Source organism: Alligator mississippiensis, chromosome 3 (genome assembly GCF_030867095.1).
Source record: "Alligator mississippiensis isolate rAllMis1 chromosome 3, rAllMis1, whole genome shotgun sequence".
Lineage (NCBI taxonomy): Eukaryota > Metazoa > Chordata > Crocodylia > Alligatoridae > Alligator > Alligator mississippiensis.
The window spans coordinates 80,546,714-80,562,104 of record NC_081826.1 but is presented as its reverse complement, the minus strand read 5'-3'; the positions used below and the strand labels follow the sequence as shown (position 1 = coordinate 80,562,104).

General features: G+C 45.1%; 1 protein-coding gene across 4 annotated transcripts in view; it reads right to left on the bottom strand.

Moving 5' to 3' along the window:
* KLHL14 (kelch like family member 14) overlaps positions 1–5,268 on the bottom strand; it is a 99,907-nt gene extending 94,639 nt beyond the window's left edge. The window contains exons 1-3 of one of the 4 annotated variants that reach the window (XM_019498625.2): positions 5,182–5,268; positions 3,258–3,347; positions 955–1,941 (exon numbers count right to left, since the gene is read on the bottom strand). In XM_019498625.2, coding sequence (XP_019354170.1) covers positions 955–1,901 — 947 coding nt within the window. In that variant the 5' untranslated portion in view covers positions 1,902–1,941; positions 3,258–3,347; positions 5,182–5,268. Of the gene's footprint in view, positions 1–954; positions 1,942–2,616; positions 2,864–3,257; positions 3,348–4,934; positions 5,023–5,181 lie in introns of those variants that run through there. The other 3 variants (XM_019498623.2, XM_019498624.2, XM_006278253.4) reach the window with 3 other exon arrangements.
* Between the last annotated feature and the right edge of the window lie 10,123 nt (positions 5,269–15,391).

Below are 15,391 nucleotides of genomic sequence, written 5' to 3'. Positions count from 1 at the left end.
ATGTCTAGAAATGCTTATATATATATATATGTCTATGTGTGTGTTTACACACACAGATATATACACTCACACATCATATATATATACACACACACACATACATACATATATATATGCGCAGTGTGCATGTATATATCTTGCATACTTCTTGTATACTTGTATAAAGATATATGCACCGCCCTGTATATATATATGTTTTATATACTGGTTTATATATATGTATGTACACTGCAGTGTATGTGTATATGTGCACTGTAGACTTGTTGTATACTTGTGTATATATATATCTGCACAGTATGTATGTGTGTATATATATAAATATACACACACACTGCACTATAGACTTGTCTGCTTGAATACTTGTGCATGTGTGTATATATGAATGTGTGTATATATATATATGGATATGTACTGTGTGCATGTGTGTGTGTGTGTATATATATGTGCACACTGCACTGTATGTATACATATATATTGTCTATACAAGTATACAGTACACATACATATACACACATATATACAGTGCAATGAGTCCACCTGGAGAGAGCACACAGCTGGAAGCTGGTGGGCCAGGAAGGTCCATCCCTTGCTGCTCGAGGGTACAATATACCAGTCATTGCTCTGGGGCTTATGTGAGGCACCTGTGGGGTCTACACCTGGTACCTGCCAACGGTGTGTCCCTCCTCCCCCCACCCCCTTGTGGAGGAGAGAGCTGCCCTCCCCTCTGCACTCCCCACCCCCACCCCAGGTTGCCCTTACCCCTGTGCCTGAGCTCAGACTCAGGGGAAAGGCAGGGCCCTCCGGAGGTCACCTGCTCCAGGCAGGACCACCCCCACCCAGCTCACCCCAGCCGGAGCTTTGTCTAGCCAGGGAGGCGCTGAAAACCCTCCGAGGGTGTTTGTTGCCGAGAAGTTCTCGGCTGCCTTGCCCCTGCCCCTGCCCCCCAGCCCGTACCTGCTGGCCAGGCTCTGCCTGCAGTGCTGCCTGAAGGGCATCAGGTGGTAGTTCATGGCGTCCAGCAGCAGCTTCTGGCAGACGGGGTCGGTGCGCATGAAATCCACCGACTGGACCCGCTCCACCAGCTCCGGGGCCGGGATGAGGGCGAAGCGGAGGCGCTTCATGAGGTCGGGCGCGTACTGCATGCGGGTCTCGCGGTCGTGCTCCAGCCAGAGCACGGACATCTGGAAGAGCGCCAGCTCCGACTCCACGGGCGGCGGCAGCGAGTCGAGCAGGGCGCGCATCTCCTCGAAGTTGAGCAGCAGCACGTCCTCCACCAGGTACTTGTTGGCCAGCTTCTTGGTCTCCTCCAGGCCGTGCAGGGCGGCAATCTTGCACACCTGCTTGTAGTTCTGCACCGAGATCTGGTCGTTGAGGAACTGCACGCACAGCTTGGTGACCTGCGGGATGTGCAGGATCTTGCTGACCGACAGCACCTCCTCCACCGTGTCCAGGGACAGGGTCACGTTGGCCGTGTATAGGTACTCGAGCACCAGGCGCAGCCCGATGGACGAGCAGCCCTGCAGCACCAGGTTGTTGATGGCCCTTGGGCTGGCCAGCAACTTGTCCTCGGGCGACGACGACGGCGTGCCCGGCTCCTCCGCCGGCGCCTGCTCCTTGGGCGGCCCCGCCAGCCCGTCCGGGGCGCCCGGCCCCAGCCCCAGCCCCAGCCCCAGCGAGTGGTGCTGGGCGCCGCCGCCGCCGCCGCCGCCGCTGGAGAAGAGCGAGCGGAAGTACTGGGAGCAGGAGGCCAGCACGGCCTTGTGGCAGTGAAACTGCTGGCCCTGGGCCGTCAGGGTCACGTCGCAGAACAGCTGCTTCCTCCACAGCAGGTTCAGGCCGTGCAGCAGGTTGTCGCTGTGGCTGGGGTCGAAGGTGGACGTCCTGTCCCCGGATCTGGACATGGCGAGCGGCTCCCTGCCTGCCTCTAAGCCCTCCTCCAACCTGGGCAAAAGCAGCGAGGGGGGGAGGGGGTTGTGAGGGGTGGAGGGGACACACACACACACACACACGCACGCACGCACGCACACGCACCAGCAGTCAGTGCACAGCCCCAGAGGCCCTCGGGCCCCCCCCCGACTCCCCGGGCATGGCTGGGGGAGCAGCTGCCAAGGGGTCCCCGCAGCCCCAGGGCAGCCGCGGCGGGGCTTTGTCCTGCAGGCGCGGGGCTCGCCGAGGTGGGGCTTGGAAAGGCTCCCCGCCACCTCCCCGCCCCTTGCAAACTACACTTGTTTCCCAGGGAGCAGCGAGGAGTTTGGGGCCCAAGTCGGCGCTGGCCGCGTCCCGCCCCGCGCAGCCCCCGGCTTGCTTAACCCCGGTGGCGGGCGCGTGCCCGGGGCGGGGCGAGGCAGCCCCGAGGCGCCGGCCCCGAACTTGCGCCGCCCGCGCCCGGAGTTGGAGGCTCCGGCGGAGTTGCGGCGGGGCCGGGGCCGGGGCCGGCGGTGCGGTGCGGTGCGGTACGGTACGGGCCGGCCCGGGAGCCTCCTCCGCCGCGGCTTCAAGTCCCGTAACTGTGCGGGAAGTTCAAGTTGGGGGGAGCGGGGCATGAGCACAGAGACCCCCGCCCGCTGTCCCCCGTTGCCTCCCCGCGGAGGCGGGATGGAGACGCCGAGGCTCAACCTGCAATTGCACCTTCCCGTGCAGGGGAGAGGGGCGCCCGCGCCGGCCACATCCCGCCTCCGAGGGAGCCGAGCCCGCCGCCGCCGCCGCCGCCGCCGCTCCTCCAGGGGATCCCGGCTCCTTCCATTGCAGCTCCCTCTCGCACTCACTCCTGCCTGCCACCTCCTCGGGCTCGCTTGATTTTTGCCTTATTTATTCTGAAAGGGAGGGTGGTGGGGCAGGGGCAAGGGGGGGGGGGGGGTCTGCAGAGCCACTTTCCCTGCCCCGGTCCCGCTGAACCCAGCGCCCCCCGCCCACCCCCTTTGCTTTGCCTTTTCCAGCGTGGGTAGAGAAACCTCTAAGAGCCTCTCCCTTTAAGTGGACCCGGTCAGTCCCCCCCCCCCCGCGCACACACCGCACACACACACACACACATACACACACACTCCTCCTCTTTCTCCCTCCCCTTCTTTCTTCCTCCTTTGCCCATTTCTTGCAATCGGAGTTTATTCTCCTCGGGCGTGTGTTATTATACAACTACCCCTCCACTCCCAGCACCCACACTCACACACAAATACAGCCCCCTCCGCCCCAACAACAAACAAATCAGAAGACACGAGAAAATAACACACAGACGGCCAGACACAAGGCCAGAAACTTACCTGCTCCACCACCAGCTGCCAAAGTAAAGGTTCACTTAAGCTCCCCCCCAAAAAATCAATTGTCCTTCCTTTTTAAAGGTTTGATTGCTCCTTCAAAAAAAAAAAAAAAAGGGAAAGAAAAAAATAAAATAAACCTTCTGGTTCCCAACTCGGAGCAGTCACTCTTTACAATTTATTTTGTCGTACATCATTTGATCACCATGAATTAGCAACAGCAAGAAAATGTACGAGAGAGAGAAGGGGAGAGAGAGAGAGAAAGAGAGAGAGAGAGAGCGCGCAGAGCTTTCTGCAAGAGAAGAAGAAGAAAAAATGTACGTGTGACAAATTATGCTACCAAGAAACAACACATCATTATCCTTGGGCCTGGGGCTCAGTGAGTCGTAACGAGAGTAATAGGAAATCCACGGTTGGGGAGAGAAACGGTCGTGCATGGCCAGTGGAGAGAGACCATACAGGGGGATGGATGCTGGAGAGACTCGCAAAATTATGGCTCAAGGCTATTGTAAAAATTGTCGAGCGTAAATGACTGCGATTTCAAACATCTTTGGAAGAAAGAAGGGGAAAAAGCGAGCCCCCCCCCCCCTCTCTGCCTCCCTCCCTCTCTCCCTCTCTCTCTCTCTCTTCTCTCTCTCTATAAAGAACCGTCAAGTTTTAGTGCGCATTGCTAATTAGTCAATTTCTCTCTGCCTTCACAGGCTGGCGACTTTGCTGCTGAGCTGAAACTGCTAATTTCTGTGACCAGCTTTTTTCTTAGCTGTGATCTGGATGAATGAGTAGCTGTCTCACAGAGATGACAAAAATAAACTCTAATCCCCCCCAAAATTTCCACTACATCTTTCTCATGCATAGATTTATGATCTTCAAGCACCCTGTGCCATATGCAAACTTTTTGCGTGTGTGTCTGGGTATATGCTGTTGTATTCAGGTTGCACTATATTTGTTTTCTGCCTCCCCCCCTCCACCTGGATGTGAGGAAAATAACATCTGATCTCCATGCCCGATATATATTGTCACTTTTTTTCTCCCCCCCCACCCCGACCCTTGGATTTATGTTGGTTTGACAGGGCACACCCTGCCTCCATGTGTCATGGGGCTGGTTGTGGGGTAGAGGGGAGAGGGAGAAAGTCAGGCTAGTAAATGGTATTAGTGGTAAACCATTCCCTTTGCATTTGTTCCCCTGCACTGTTCAAGATTTATGATCTTGTTTGAAGGCATATTTTCTCTGTCGTTTTGTCTGGTTAGACAACCGTCTCTGAACTTCACTGTCAGCTCTTCAACAGATAAGGGTTCAGAAGTCACATTTTTTTTTATTGGAAGATTAGCATATTGTCAGATTTGTCTTTTGGTTTCAAGTCTTTGCCATGCAGAAGCCTGAATCAAAGAGTAGGGAAGCAGCTGTACTTTTACAAACGTAACCTTTCAACTTTCTGCCACATCTGATACGTTGGGAAGGTGCACTTCATGTTTTTTGACTCCTCTGTTAGGCATTTTGGGTTTTTTTCCTCCACCAAGGGGCATTTTGGTAGAGGACACGTTCTCCACACTTTATCTCATGATATATTTCACCCTCACATTTATAGCTTTGTTCTTCTGTTGTCAAATCTCCAACCGTCCAAACAAAAAAAAAAGTATGCCCTTGAATGAAATGCACATGAAAGGAGACTGGAGAGCACTTACAGAAAGTTTTAGCTGGTGTGAAATCCATGAGCACTACACTTCCCAGCTAATAACAAGACTCTTGTCATTAAAATACACGCCAGGGGGGTGTTTCCTTGAAAGCCAGTGCTCATTGTCTTTCTCTTTAACTTGCAAAAGGATGCCAATGCATCTAAGGTTGGAAAGAAAACAAGCTGGAAGTCAGATTGTTCAGGAATTTGGAAGTCCCTGAAAACATGGAAATGAAAAGAGCCAGTACAGTTCTCACCTTCACTTGTTTTCTGGTGGCCTAAAAAATGTGTTGTGCCATATCCTCCCATTTTTCCTTATCAGAAAGCTCCCTGCTTTCAGAAAGAATCTTCCTCTTCACATAGGCCTGCTGTTATCTCACTTATAACTGCAAGAGATTTAGAACAGAAATACATAATAAAGCAGTTGATGCTATAGACGATGGTGCTAGACCAAAGGAATAATATTATTGTACACATCTTCTAACACCATTTTCTTTGTTGCCCTCCTTCTGTGTCATTTCCCCATCCTGTCTCCCAGATTCGGATCCTTGGCAGGTTGAAAGAATCCTCATGAATCCTAAGATCCCCCCATTTCAGTAGTCGCTACAGCTATCAAGGATGTGAAGTGTCACTAAACTGTGGTAGATGGGAAGAGCAATCTTTATATCATCCTTGTGCTGTTGAACTTTACTGTATTACTGCTGTAATGGCTGTAAATAATCCCAGAGGGTTTTTGTATAGTTCTTCATTAAATGATGTGTCACTTACCCTTACACCACTACGGACTGCAAAAAATATGTCTTTGAAGGATTCAGCTGACTCAGCCAACGTTTTGCAGATTTTGGGGCTAACAAAATGAAATGTTTTGCTCAGTAGTGGGAAATACCAGGGTTTTTTTTTCAACTTTGCTACCCTAAACCAGTATCAAAACCAAGGCTCAGATTATTTCCATAAACAATTTTTGGCCATTCAGAAGTTATAATTGTTTAACCTTTGGCAATTATTTTTTTTTCTAGAGAGAAAACTGAATTCCACCAAATTGGGCATTTTCTTCAAAAGTCAGTGGGTTTAAGGGACTTAAGGTCCTAAATTTTACTTGCTTTTGAAAAATTATCGGTTGTCTCTGGGTGGGGGGGCGGGGGCAGGAGTTACTGTTCATCTCTTTGAGCCAGATTGCCTCTTCCCATGGAAAACCCTGTAGGAAGCTGGTAGGGAAGAAAGTTTCATGTTATTTTTTCTTGCGAGGTTCCCCCATACCTTCAAGGAGCCAAACCCTCCATCTGTTCTATAGAAGGAAAAGGGAGGTGTTTCTTCCCCCTAACCCAACAGAGAGAAAAGGGAGCTTGCCTTCGGGGAATTTCAGATCACTTGAGAACATCACTGATTTCAGGCTATTCATTGAAGGTCACAGTCATCAGCATAGAGGCCTCAAGCATCAATGCTACTGAGCCCTCAGCCGGCCAGCTCTTGCCTTTGAAGAAAGTTCCACTGGATGGAGGGCCCTAACTTCAGATTTCCCACTGGCTGCTGGAGGAGGATGATATATGTTGTAAATGCACCTTTTTCCTTTACTCCCCATGTATTAATTCCTGACCCCTATAGATGTCACCCCATAGGGTCTTGTGGTGGGAAGGACAGTATTGAAAAAGACCTGAAACTTCTGTATGGGAAGGGGGAAATCTTCATAAAAAGAGCACCAATATGAACACGTAAGGTCGTGTTTTTAAACTTCTAGTTAATGATAATTCCAGTAACTAAGCAGAATGAATATTTTTAATACAAATTCTCTATTAAAGGATTATGATTTTTAAAATCCCCAGTAACATAGTTGTGTAAAATTAAACAAATCTCTATATACCTTATGCTCTATGTTATTATATTTCCATATTTTTTGCCACAATATACCTACAGTGTGATAGACACCATCACACAGATCAGAAATCAGCAGGCTCATTTGCACAGGACATTAATAAAGGCCAAAGGTAAATATCAATTTGAAATACCTGTCTGTCATAAAGGCTGGTGGTAGGAACTGGATTTTAGCTTACTCCATTGTTCAATGTGCAGAAATTGCCTTTCTGTATTTGATCCATCCTGCTGAGCACTATCAGCGGTTTGCATCTCTGCCACTATTGCTTTTAAAATGGCAGCAGAGACGCGACTAGTTGTCAGTGCTCAGCAGGACTGTCCTCATGTAGATGCGATTTTGTGTTATAGTAAAGTAAAATTATTTTTCAAAATCTCAATAATCTTGAACAAGTGTACAGAAGAGATAGATCATCACTTAATGGCAAAGACTATGTCATACAATGTGTTTGGACTGCACCTAGTACTTTGTGGATGCTGCTGTAATTAAAATAAACTAATAAATGAACAAAAGCAATGTGGAATATAATCAGTAATATTGCCACACAGTCCCTATGACCTTACACAATATGTTTTGAGTTTTTTTATATAACTGATACATAATTGTGAAAATATATCTAATAGTACACTTGTTACCATGACATATATTCCTCATATCTGTAAGAACAGTAAACCCTCTTAACCCGTTTTTATGCCATGTATGGCAGGATAAAGAGTTGCTGTTGGGGTCAGAGCATGAGAGTGCAAGTTGAGACTTTAAGACTGTGTGATCAAACATGAATCATTTAAAATACCTGTGGCTTAGTTTACACATTTATATAAAATGGGTACAGTAATAATCTACAGCGATTTTATGAAGCTTATTTAATATTTGTAAAGTGTTTTGTGAGGAAAAGGGGATGAGTGTGTATACATTTGTTTATACACAAATATTTACAGAAATATTTACACTAATCTACACAGATATTTAAGTAGCAAAATATTGTTATTATAAATTAATATATATTGAGGTGAGGTAATGATAACAGTCCTGTGTTGCAAAGAGTCATGATGTCACCTAATGGTGTAAACTCAAAGCTCCTGCTGAAGTTTGGGGGAATTACTGTGTACACCAAAAGGATAGATTCTGATCTTCAAAGCATAGAATTGCACAGGGATAAACTCAAGATTTCTCCCCACTAGACAGAGGATTAAGTTATACAAAAAATAAAAATATAATTATATTGGTGTACAACCAAAATGGCATAAAAAGTGTTTTATGCAAACCAAAAGAAAAGGTTGTAGAAAATCAGCACCTTTTAAAAATCTAGTTGGCTGTATTGCATCTAAAAGCATTGTCATAATTTGTGGGACTGAATTCACAACTGCTAAAAGCAACAGCTAAATATGTGGAAATTGCAATCAAAAGGTAGGCAGGATAACCCTCCAAGCATCCTTTCTAAATATGATTTAGTATTCATGAGCAGAGATGTAGTTAGACATGTGAGTCTTAGCCAGGCAGAAGGTGCAAATCTACCCTGCCTTCTTTCTGAGAACTCATCACTTAAGAACATAAGAAGTGCTATCCTAGGTCAGACCAATCATCCATTTAGCCCAGTATCTTGTTTCCGACAGTGGCAGTAATGGATACTTTATAGATAGGTACATATGAGCTTTAGTGCTTGTTTCTGCACCTTGGGCCTAACTCACAGATACACTGCTGTGCTTACATCCATCTTCATTAATCAAGCTATTTAAGCCCATGCCTAACTTTAAACCTACTGTTACGTGGTTTCCTATATAGACATGCTTTTATGAAAAAAGGTCCATATAAGCTTTCAACTTACAGTGAAAGCACTAGTGATCAGAGGTTACTGAAAGCACTGGGCAGGTCTGTGCAGTGGGAGGTTGTGGTGCATGGGGCCCAGCTGCCATGACTGCAGTTTTTGCACCACCCCCTCCCAAGTGGTTGCCCAGAAATGGTGTCCCAGTTGCCTCTCCTCAGTTATGCTACTGTTACTGATTTAGAAGTCCTGGCCTAGCACACACTGCTTAATTAGACAAGGGAATTTCTGGTACCATGTGGCAGATTCTTCTAAAGTCCTGGTCAAGGCCTTAGGGGAGATATCCCCAGACTATTACAGTGCTCTTTTTCAATTCTTTTATATCCTGCTGTAACTTCAAGGTAGGATAATGCCTGTGATATATGGTGTGGAAGGTGCTTGTTGACCAAGGGTAGGCTCTAAACATAAGAAAATGGCTGAATTTCAGTAGTCATAATTAGACTGAGCCTTTTTCACGTAGTAGTATTTACCCTTTAAATTCAAAGTGGCTCTTACAACCCCACAGAAAGTTCCAAAGCTTATTTGTGAGAGAGGTTGCAGACCCACATCCATTCCCTACCTCTGAAGTTTTGATGAGGAGATTTCATAGCCTGTTGCAGCTAGTCTTCAGATGCCAGGAACACCCCACAGATAACAGTAGCCCTTCCCATAGTACCTCTCTTGAACTGTCTCATGATTTGCCTTTTTCTCTGGGAAGGAACTGGTCAGATGCAGATTCAGTAGTGTAGATATAATAACTTAAAATAAAATGTAGAGTTAACTTTGACCACAATAATTTTACTCATTAACACAGTGGTGGGGGCATAAGTTAAACATAAGCATAAACAAGCAAGAGCATGCAAGCTATGGCTTACATTCTAACCGTATTTTGTCCCATAACTGCAAAGTCTTGCACATAACATACTAACCTGACTGCTTTCTGCTGGGCTGTGATTAAATAGTTCAACTTTTTCCTGTTGGCAGAGGAAGGAACTCTTACTAGAGATTATGTATCATTACCTTCCCTACAACCAGGGTTACCCAACATTCTGAAGCACAGCTAAAACAGTATTTTCACTGTTTGATGGATTTTTATGATAGGACAGCTAACTAGACCTGGAGAGGTCAAGGCATTTCAATGTAGCTAGCTAAGGTCAACACTATACTCCACCTAACTACAGCTTCTGGCTAGTTGAGGTGAACTCCAGCCTGGGAGGATATCATGTTGATCTTGATTATCTACATCAACATATGAATTAACTGAATTAGACTTCCAAGAGGCCTTTGATCTAGTATCCCATGATGTCTTCGCAAGGAAATTGGAGGATTGCGGGCTTAACTCTGAGACAGTTGGGTGGGTGAGAAACTGGCTGCAGATTAGGAGCCAGAGAGTCATAGTGAACGGATCTGCGTCATCCTGGCAAGAAGTGGGCAGTCGTGTCCCACAGGGGTCGGTGCTCGGTCTAGTACTTTCCAACATCTTTATTAACAATTTGGATGTGGGGATGAAGAACTCACTGGCCAAGTTTGCAGACAACACCAAGTTATGGGGAAGCATGGTCATGCTTGAAGATAGGCTACAGTTACAGGCAGACCTAGACAGGCCGGCAAGTTGGGCGGTTCGGAACCTGATGAAGTTCAATGTTGGGAATTGTAAGGTGCTCCACCTCAGGACGACCAACCCCCAACACACCTACAGTCTTGGCGGCACCAAACTGACTAGCACTACAAATGAAAGGGACCTGGGAGTAATAGTAGACCACAGTATGCACATAAGCTGACAGTGCGATGCTGTAGCCAGTAGAGCAAATAATACCCTGGCATGCATCAATCAGTGCATCTCCAGCAAAGCCAAAGAGGTGACTCTTCTGCTCTACTCAGCGCTGGTGAGACCACAGCTGGAGTACTGCATCCAGTTCTGGGCACCACACTTTAACAAGGACGTGGACAAGCTTGAGAGAGTCCAAAGAAGAGCCACCTGTATGATCAGAATCTTAAAAGGAAAGCCATACAAGGAAAGGCTGAGGGATCTGGGAGTCTTCAGCCTCAAGAAAAGAAGGCTGAGAGGGGACCTGGTAGCAGCTCCGTTACACTAGGGGAGTACATCAAGGGCTCGGTAAGCAACTGTTCAGCAGGGCACCCGAGGGGAAAACCAGGAGTAATGGCAACAAACTCCTAGAAGAGGATTCAGGCTCAACATTAGGAAAAACTTCTTCACAGTCAGGATGTTCAAACTGTGGAATAAGCTGCCTCCAGAGGTGGTGCAATCGCCTACCTTGGAAATCTTGAAGAGGAGACTAGACAACCACCTTGCTGGGGTCACCTGACCCCAGTTTTCTTTCCTGTTTGGTGCAGGGGGCTGGACCCGATGATCTTCCAAGGTCCCTTCTGGCCTTACAATCTATGAATCTATGAAACTGCTTTATCTCCACTAGTTTTTACAGCAAGCCAGCAAAGTGGTTAAGCTAAACTAAGTTAGGTGTCTTACTGTAGAAAGACACCTTTTGGCAATAAAGAGATAGTGTTAGCTGGGGGTGTACTGGATGGTGAGAAAATGTTAACAGGAGGAAAAGTAGGCTTTTGATATCTTAGGTTGTTTGTGTAGCTCTTAGAAATGTAGAGAATTACATCTACTAAGCAAAGTTAAAAATGCCGTTGTTTCCTTTTCTTCCTGTTGGAGCATTTCACCTCAGTCGAAGTGCTCTGTCATATACACACATATATACACATACACATACATGTGTGTATATATACATATATGTGTGTATACACATACACACACACGTGTGTGTGGGGGGGGTAAATAAATAAAATCACATGCGAGACTAGATGCCTCAAGCAACTGATGACAGGATAAAAAAACATTTCTAGTCCAAGTTGCTGGTACAAATCCAGTTTAAGTCACTAGAAACTAAAAATAATTATGGCAGGGTCATGCATGCCAGTGTGGCGTGTGCACCTCAGGCCAGGTGGTGGGGGAGCCACAAGGGGCCCAAACCTTGTTGCAGCAATGCAGCACCAGACCCTTCTCTGCTGTCAGTCCTGAGGCATATGTGCACCTACCACTGGCAATGAGCTAGACCAGGGCTTCATGGTGCAGCTGCTTGCAACCTCCCCACTGCCTAGTGTGAGCAGCCACGGTGGGTGGCAGGGGCCTGCCCAGAGCTTGGGCCAGCTGTGGCAGGCAGCCAGGAGGCTGCAAGCAGCTGCACCAGCATCTGCAGAACCTCAACCCGGCTTGTTGTTGGTGGCAGGTGCATATGCACCTTGGGGAAGATGGTGGGGAAGGGGCTGGGGTTGTGTTGCCACAAGGTTGAGGCCCTTGTGGCTCCCCCGCTGGCATGCCAGCATCTTGCAAGTTGAGGTTATGGGTATTTTTGGCACTCCATCCAAAAATGTTGCTGACCCCTGAATTACAGTCTGATGGCTGGTGGGGGCCTGTGTGAGATGAATTGCTTATTTCAGTCCAGTTTGTGGTTCATATAACAAAAGACATGATCACATTCAGCACTAACTGGCATACGGTTGGAGTATAAATAGAGCTGCATAATCTGGTCTGGCATGGAGACTATACTGTTCTCTCCTGGCTTCAAACTGCCCACCATGGGCCTTATGAGTGGTTGCTCTCAGAACTGAATACAGGGTGAAGGAAACAGTATATTGGTCCTGTTTATGTTGTACCACAGCAGGAATAATTATATCATGCAGAAATAATGAAGCTAGCTAAAACTGAGGAAAAACACAAACAAAACCAGAAATTATATGTAATAAAATCATAAGTATTGTCAGGGCTCTACCGAACCATACTAGACTGTCATCACAGTTTGCATATGGCTGCCAGACCTACTCAGGTTAAGTGGATGGTTTTCTCAGGGTGAATTTATACATTAAATTTAGACCATACTAAGGGTATTTCAAACGCAAATATCTGCGCGTGAAAGCTTGTTAACTCATGTTAAGTGTCCTCTCAATGTCTCAAAGTTACACTTCTACAGGCAAGGGTTAACACTTCTTCAGGCAAGGGTTAACTCTACCAAGCTCATATTAGGGTAACTTCAGTCTGCTCCATGGAGATAAAATGAGCAGTTTGCAGTCCTTCAGCATCCCAAGATGCACAGCTCCCAGCGCTGCACCCTGCAACCCCAATCCGGAGCAGGGATAGAGCCTAGGTTTCCCAGTTCCTAGCCATGCCTCTGCTCGACAGCCTGTTCATGGCAGGTCAGAGCTGTGTAGGAAAGAAAAGGTATTAGCCCTTGATGTGTGACTGCTCACAGCATGCTCTCACTTTAATACGACTTAACATTCCACAGTTTTAGTATGGTCTAAGTGTATCATGTAACTTTACCCTCACTCGTGCTACTCTTGACCCACAAGACTTCCTCCGATGCCATGTATTAATTTATGTCTAACAATAAGTAAAAACTCCAAACATCTCAAAGCTGAGAACTGACACTAGAAAAAATGGATTGTATTTTAACTCAACCATAAAAGGCTACCTGAGAAAGAAAAGGCTAAATTCACTGCTGGCATAACGGGGCATGGTCCTAATGATTTCAGTGGAGCTGTACCTACTCACTCCAGTTATGAATCTGACCAATAGTCTTTTACTGGTGATAAAACAGACACAGGCAGAATGAAGGACACCCTGGTGCTGAGAAATTTTATTTTTTAAATTAGACATATTTTAGTTATAGGAGACTGCAAAAGTGGTTGAAATAATAAAACTTTTGGATTGCTGTAGTCCTTATCTTAAGAACAGCTGCAGTGATTTAAAATGAATATGATTAAAAGCAAATGTATATATTGCACCTTGACTTTGGTTTCAGACCTGAATGGATTTTAACTGCTGAGCAACAAACCCTTGAAAATGGGATTAATAATGGAAATATAGGCATGTTTTTAACCATTGTGATGCTGCTGTAACCCTTACGGTTCTACACAGTCCTTGGTCCACTCACAAAACTCCCAATGATATACACCCAGCCTAAAAATACTGTGGTGATCCAAGTTATTTTGGAAGTTACAGTTCATCATATCATGAGATTTCATGCAATAGTTCTGTTGTCGAAAATAAATTTACCACATGGAATCTCACAACATATTGTGCAGTAACTCAGAAAATAACTTGGGTCACCATTACATCCACACATTTATTTATATATATATGTATGCATGTATGTGTGTGTGTGCACGTGCGCATGTGTGTACATATGTATTCATTAACGGCATTTATAGATGCTGATCTATTAAGTCATTTTTTTCCTACACTACCTTCAGACCTTTTGTATGAAGCAGAAAAAAACATCATTAAAGCTATGGTTTGCCAGACAATTACTTTGTCAAATCTCAAGAAATTGCATAATAAATTGTATACATGCATCAAACATGAACAGCAGAGGGGTATAACAAGCTATGTATTTCCAGTCCACTTGTTCTTTCATCTAAACAGTAGCTTTTGTTTTGAAGAAGAATCCTATATTCTTTTCAAAGCCTTGCATAAAATGTGCATATACATTTATCTATCAAGCTAAGTAGAAATAATTGAAACACTTAATATGCACAGTAATAAAGAAACGCACGAACAGCTTCATTATTAATGTCTATTGATTATTTATGTTTTCAAATAGGCAAATGTAGCTACTAATATTTTATCATGTTAGTCTATATGTGCACTTTGGCTTTACCTGTTTATTGGCAAATTTACTATCCACATTATGGGTGTTTTTATTGCTGTACACTCATTTGCTATGCGCATAACTGAGGTCAGTTTACGAACTGACTAGTGTTTACTCAATTTGATTACTATGTAACATTGCTGAGACTATTCTCCCCTTGGAAAATTAACTGTACAAGAAAGCCCAGTAAATCTTTACTTAAAAATTCCAAACTTTAGATTGATTTCAGCAGTGGGTCTGTATTGATCCAAAAAGCTTTGCGTTCCTAACTAAAAACTAATCTTTATTTCACCCTTTAGTGACTGCAGCCATAAATATGTTCACTCGTACTGGAGTTTAGTGGATTAATGGTTATTGGAGATTGTGGCTTCCAACTGAGGTTGGTAAACCTTAACCTTTGGAGGACAACATGAAGGCATTTACCCCTTGTCATCTATAATAGCTAGGTCTATTTTTGACAGTTACCTGAGTGTTAAAAAGGAGACAGAGCAGGAGATAGGAAATAAAGTGCCAACAGCTCTCTTTAGCTATTAATCACTTGTTAGGCTGACTACTGTATCTGGACCTGACTCTTTTTCTGATGCAGAAGCATTGAAATTAATCCATTTGTCTCATTCACAATACCAGGAAGGAAATCCAAAATTTTTCAGCACAATTTTCTGTTGAGTTAGTCCAGTCATAGAATTAAAAGATAAAAACAATGCAACTCTTGTTCTCATATTTTTTGCTATTTGCAAGAGAGATGCTATAAAAGGAAGCACAGCCCTTCTCGCTGTTCTTAACAGAGGGCTTTCAAAGGCAGCTGGCAGGGAGCGTTGCATTATAGTCACCTAAGGTAAGATATTAGTTATGACTGAAAACATAATTATATTGGTCGTTATAAAAATCCTAATTGCATTAAAGTTTTAAAGTAAGGATTATTCCTCAACATTGTTTTCAGAAATGGATGTCAATTAGTGTATAAGTTATGAATGATCCAGCCCTACAAACCCTTATTCATATAAGTCAAGTTACTTGAGAAAGTAAAGCAAGTGGAATGATATGATTAACAATTATCCCCATGAGTGAGAACTGAAGGATCTGGCCCTAATTTTTTTTTATTAAAGATAATAGTGATAATTGAG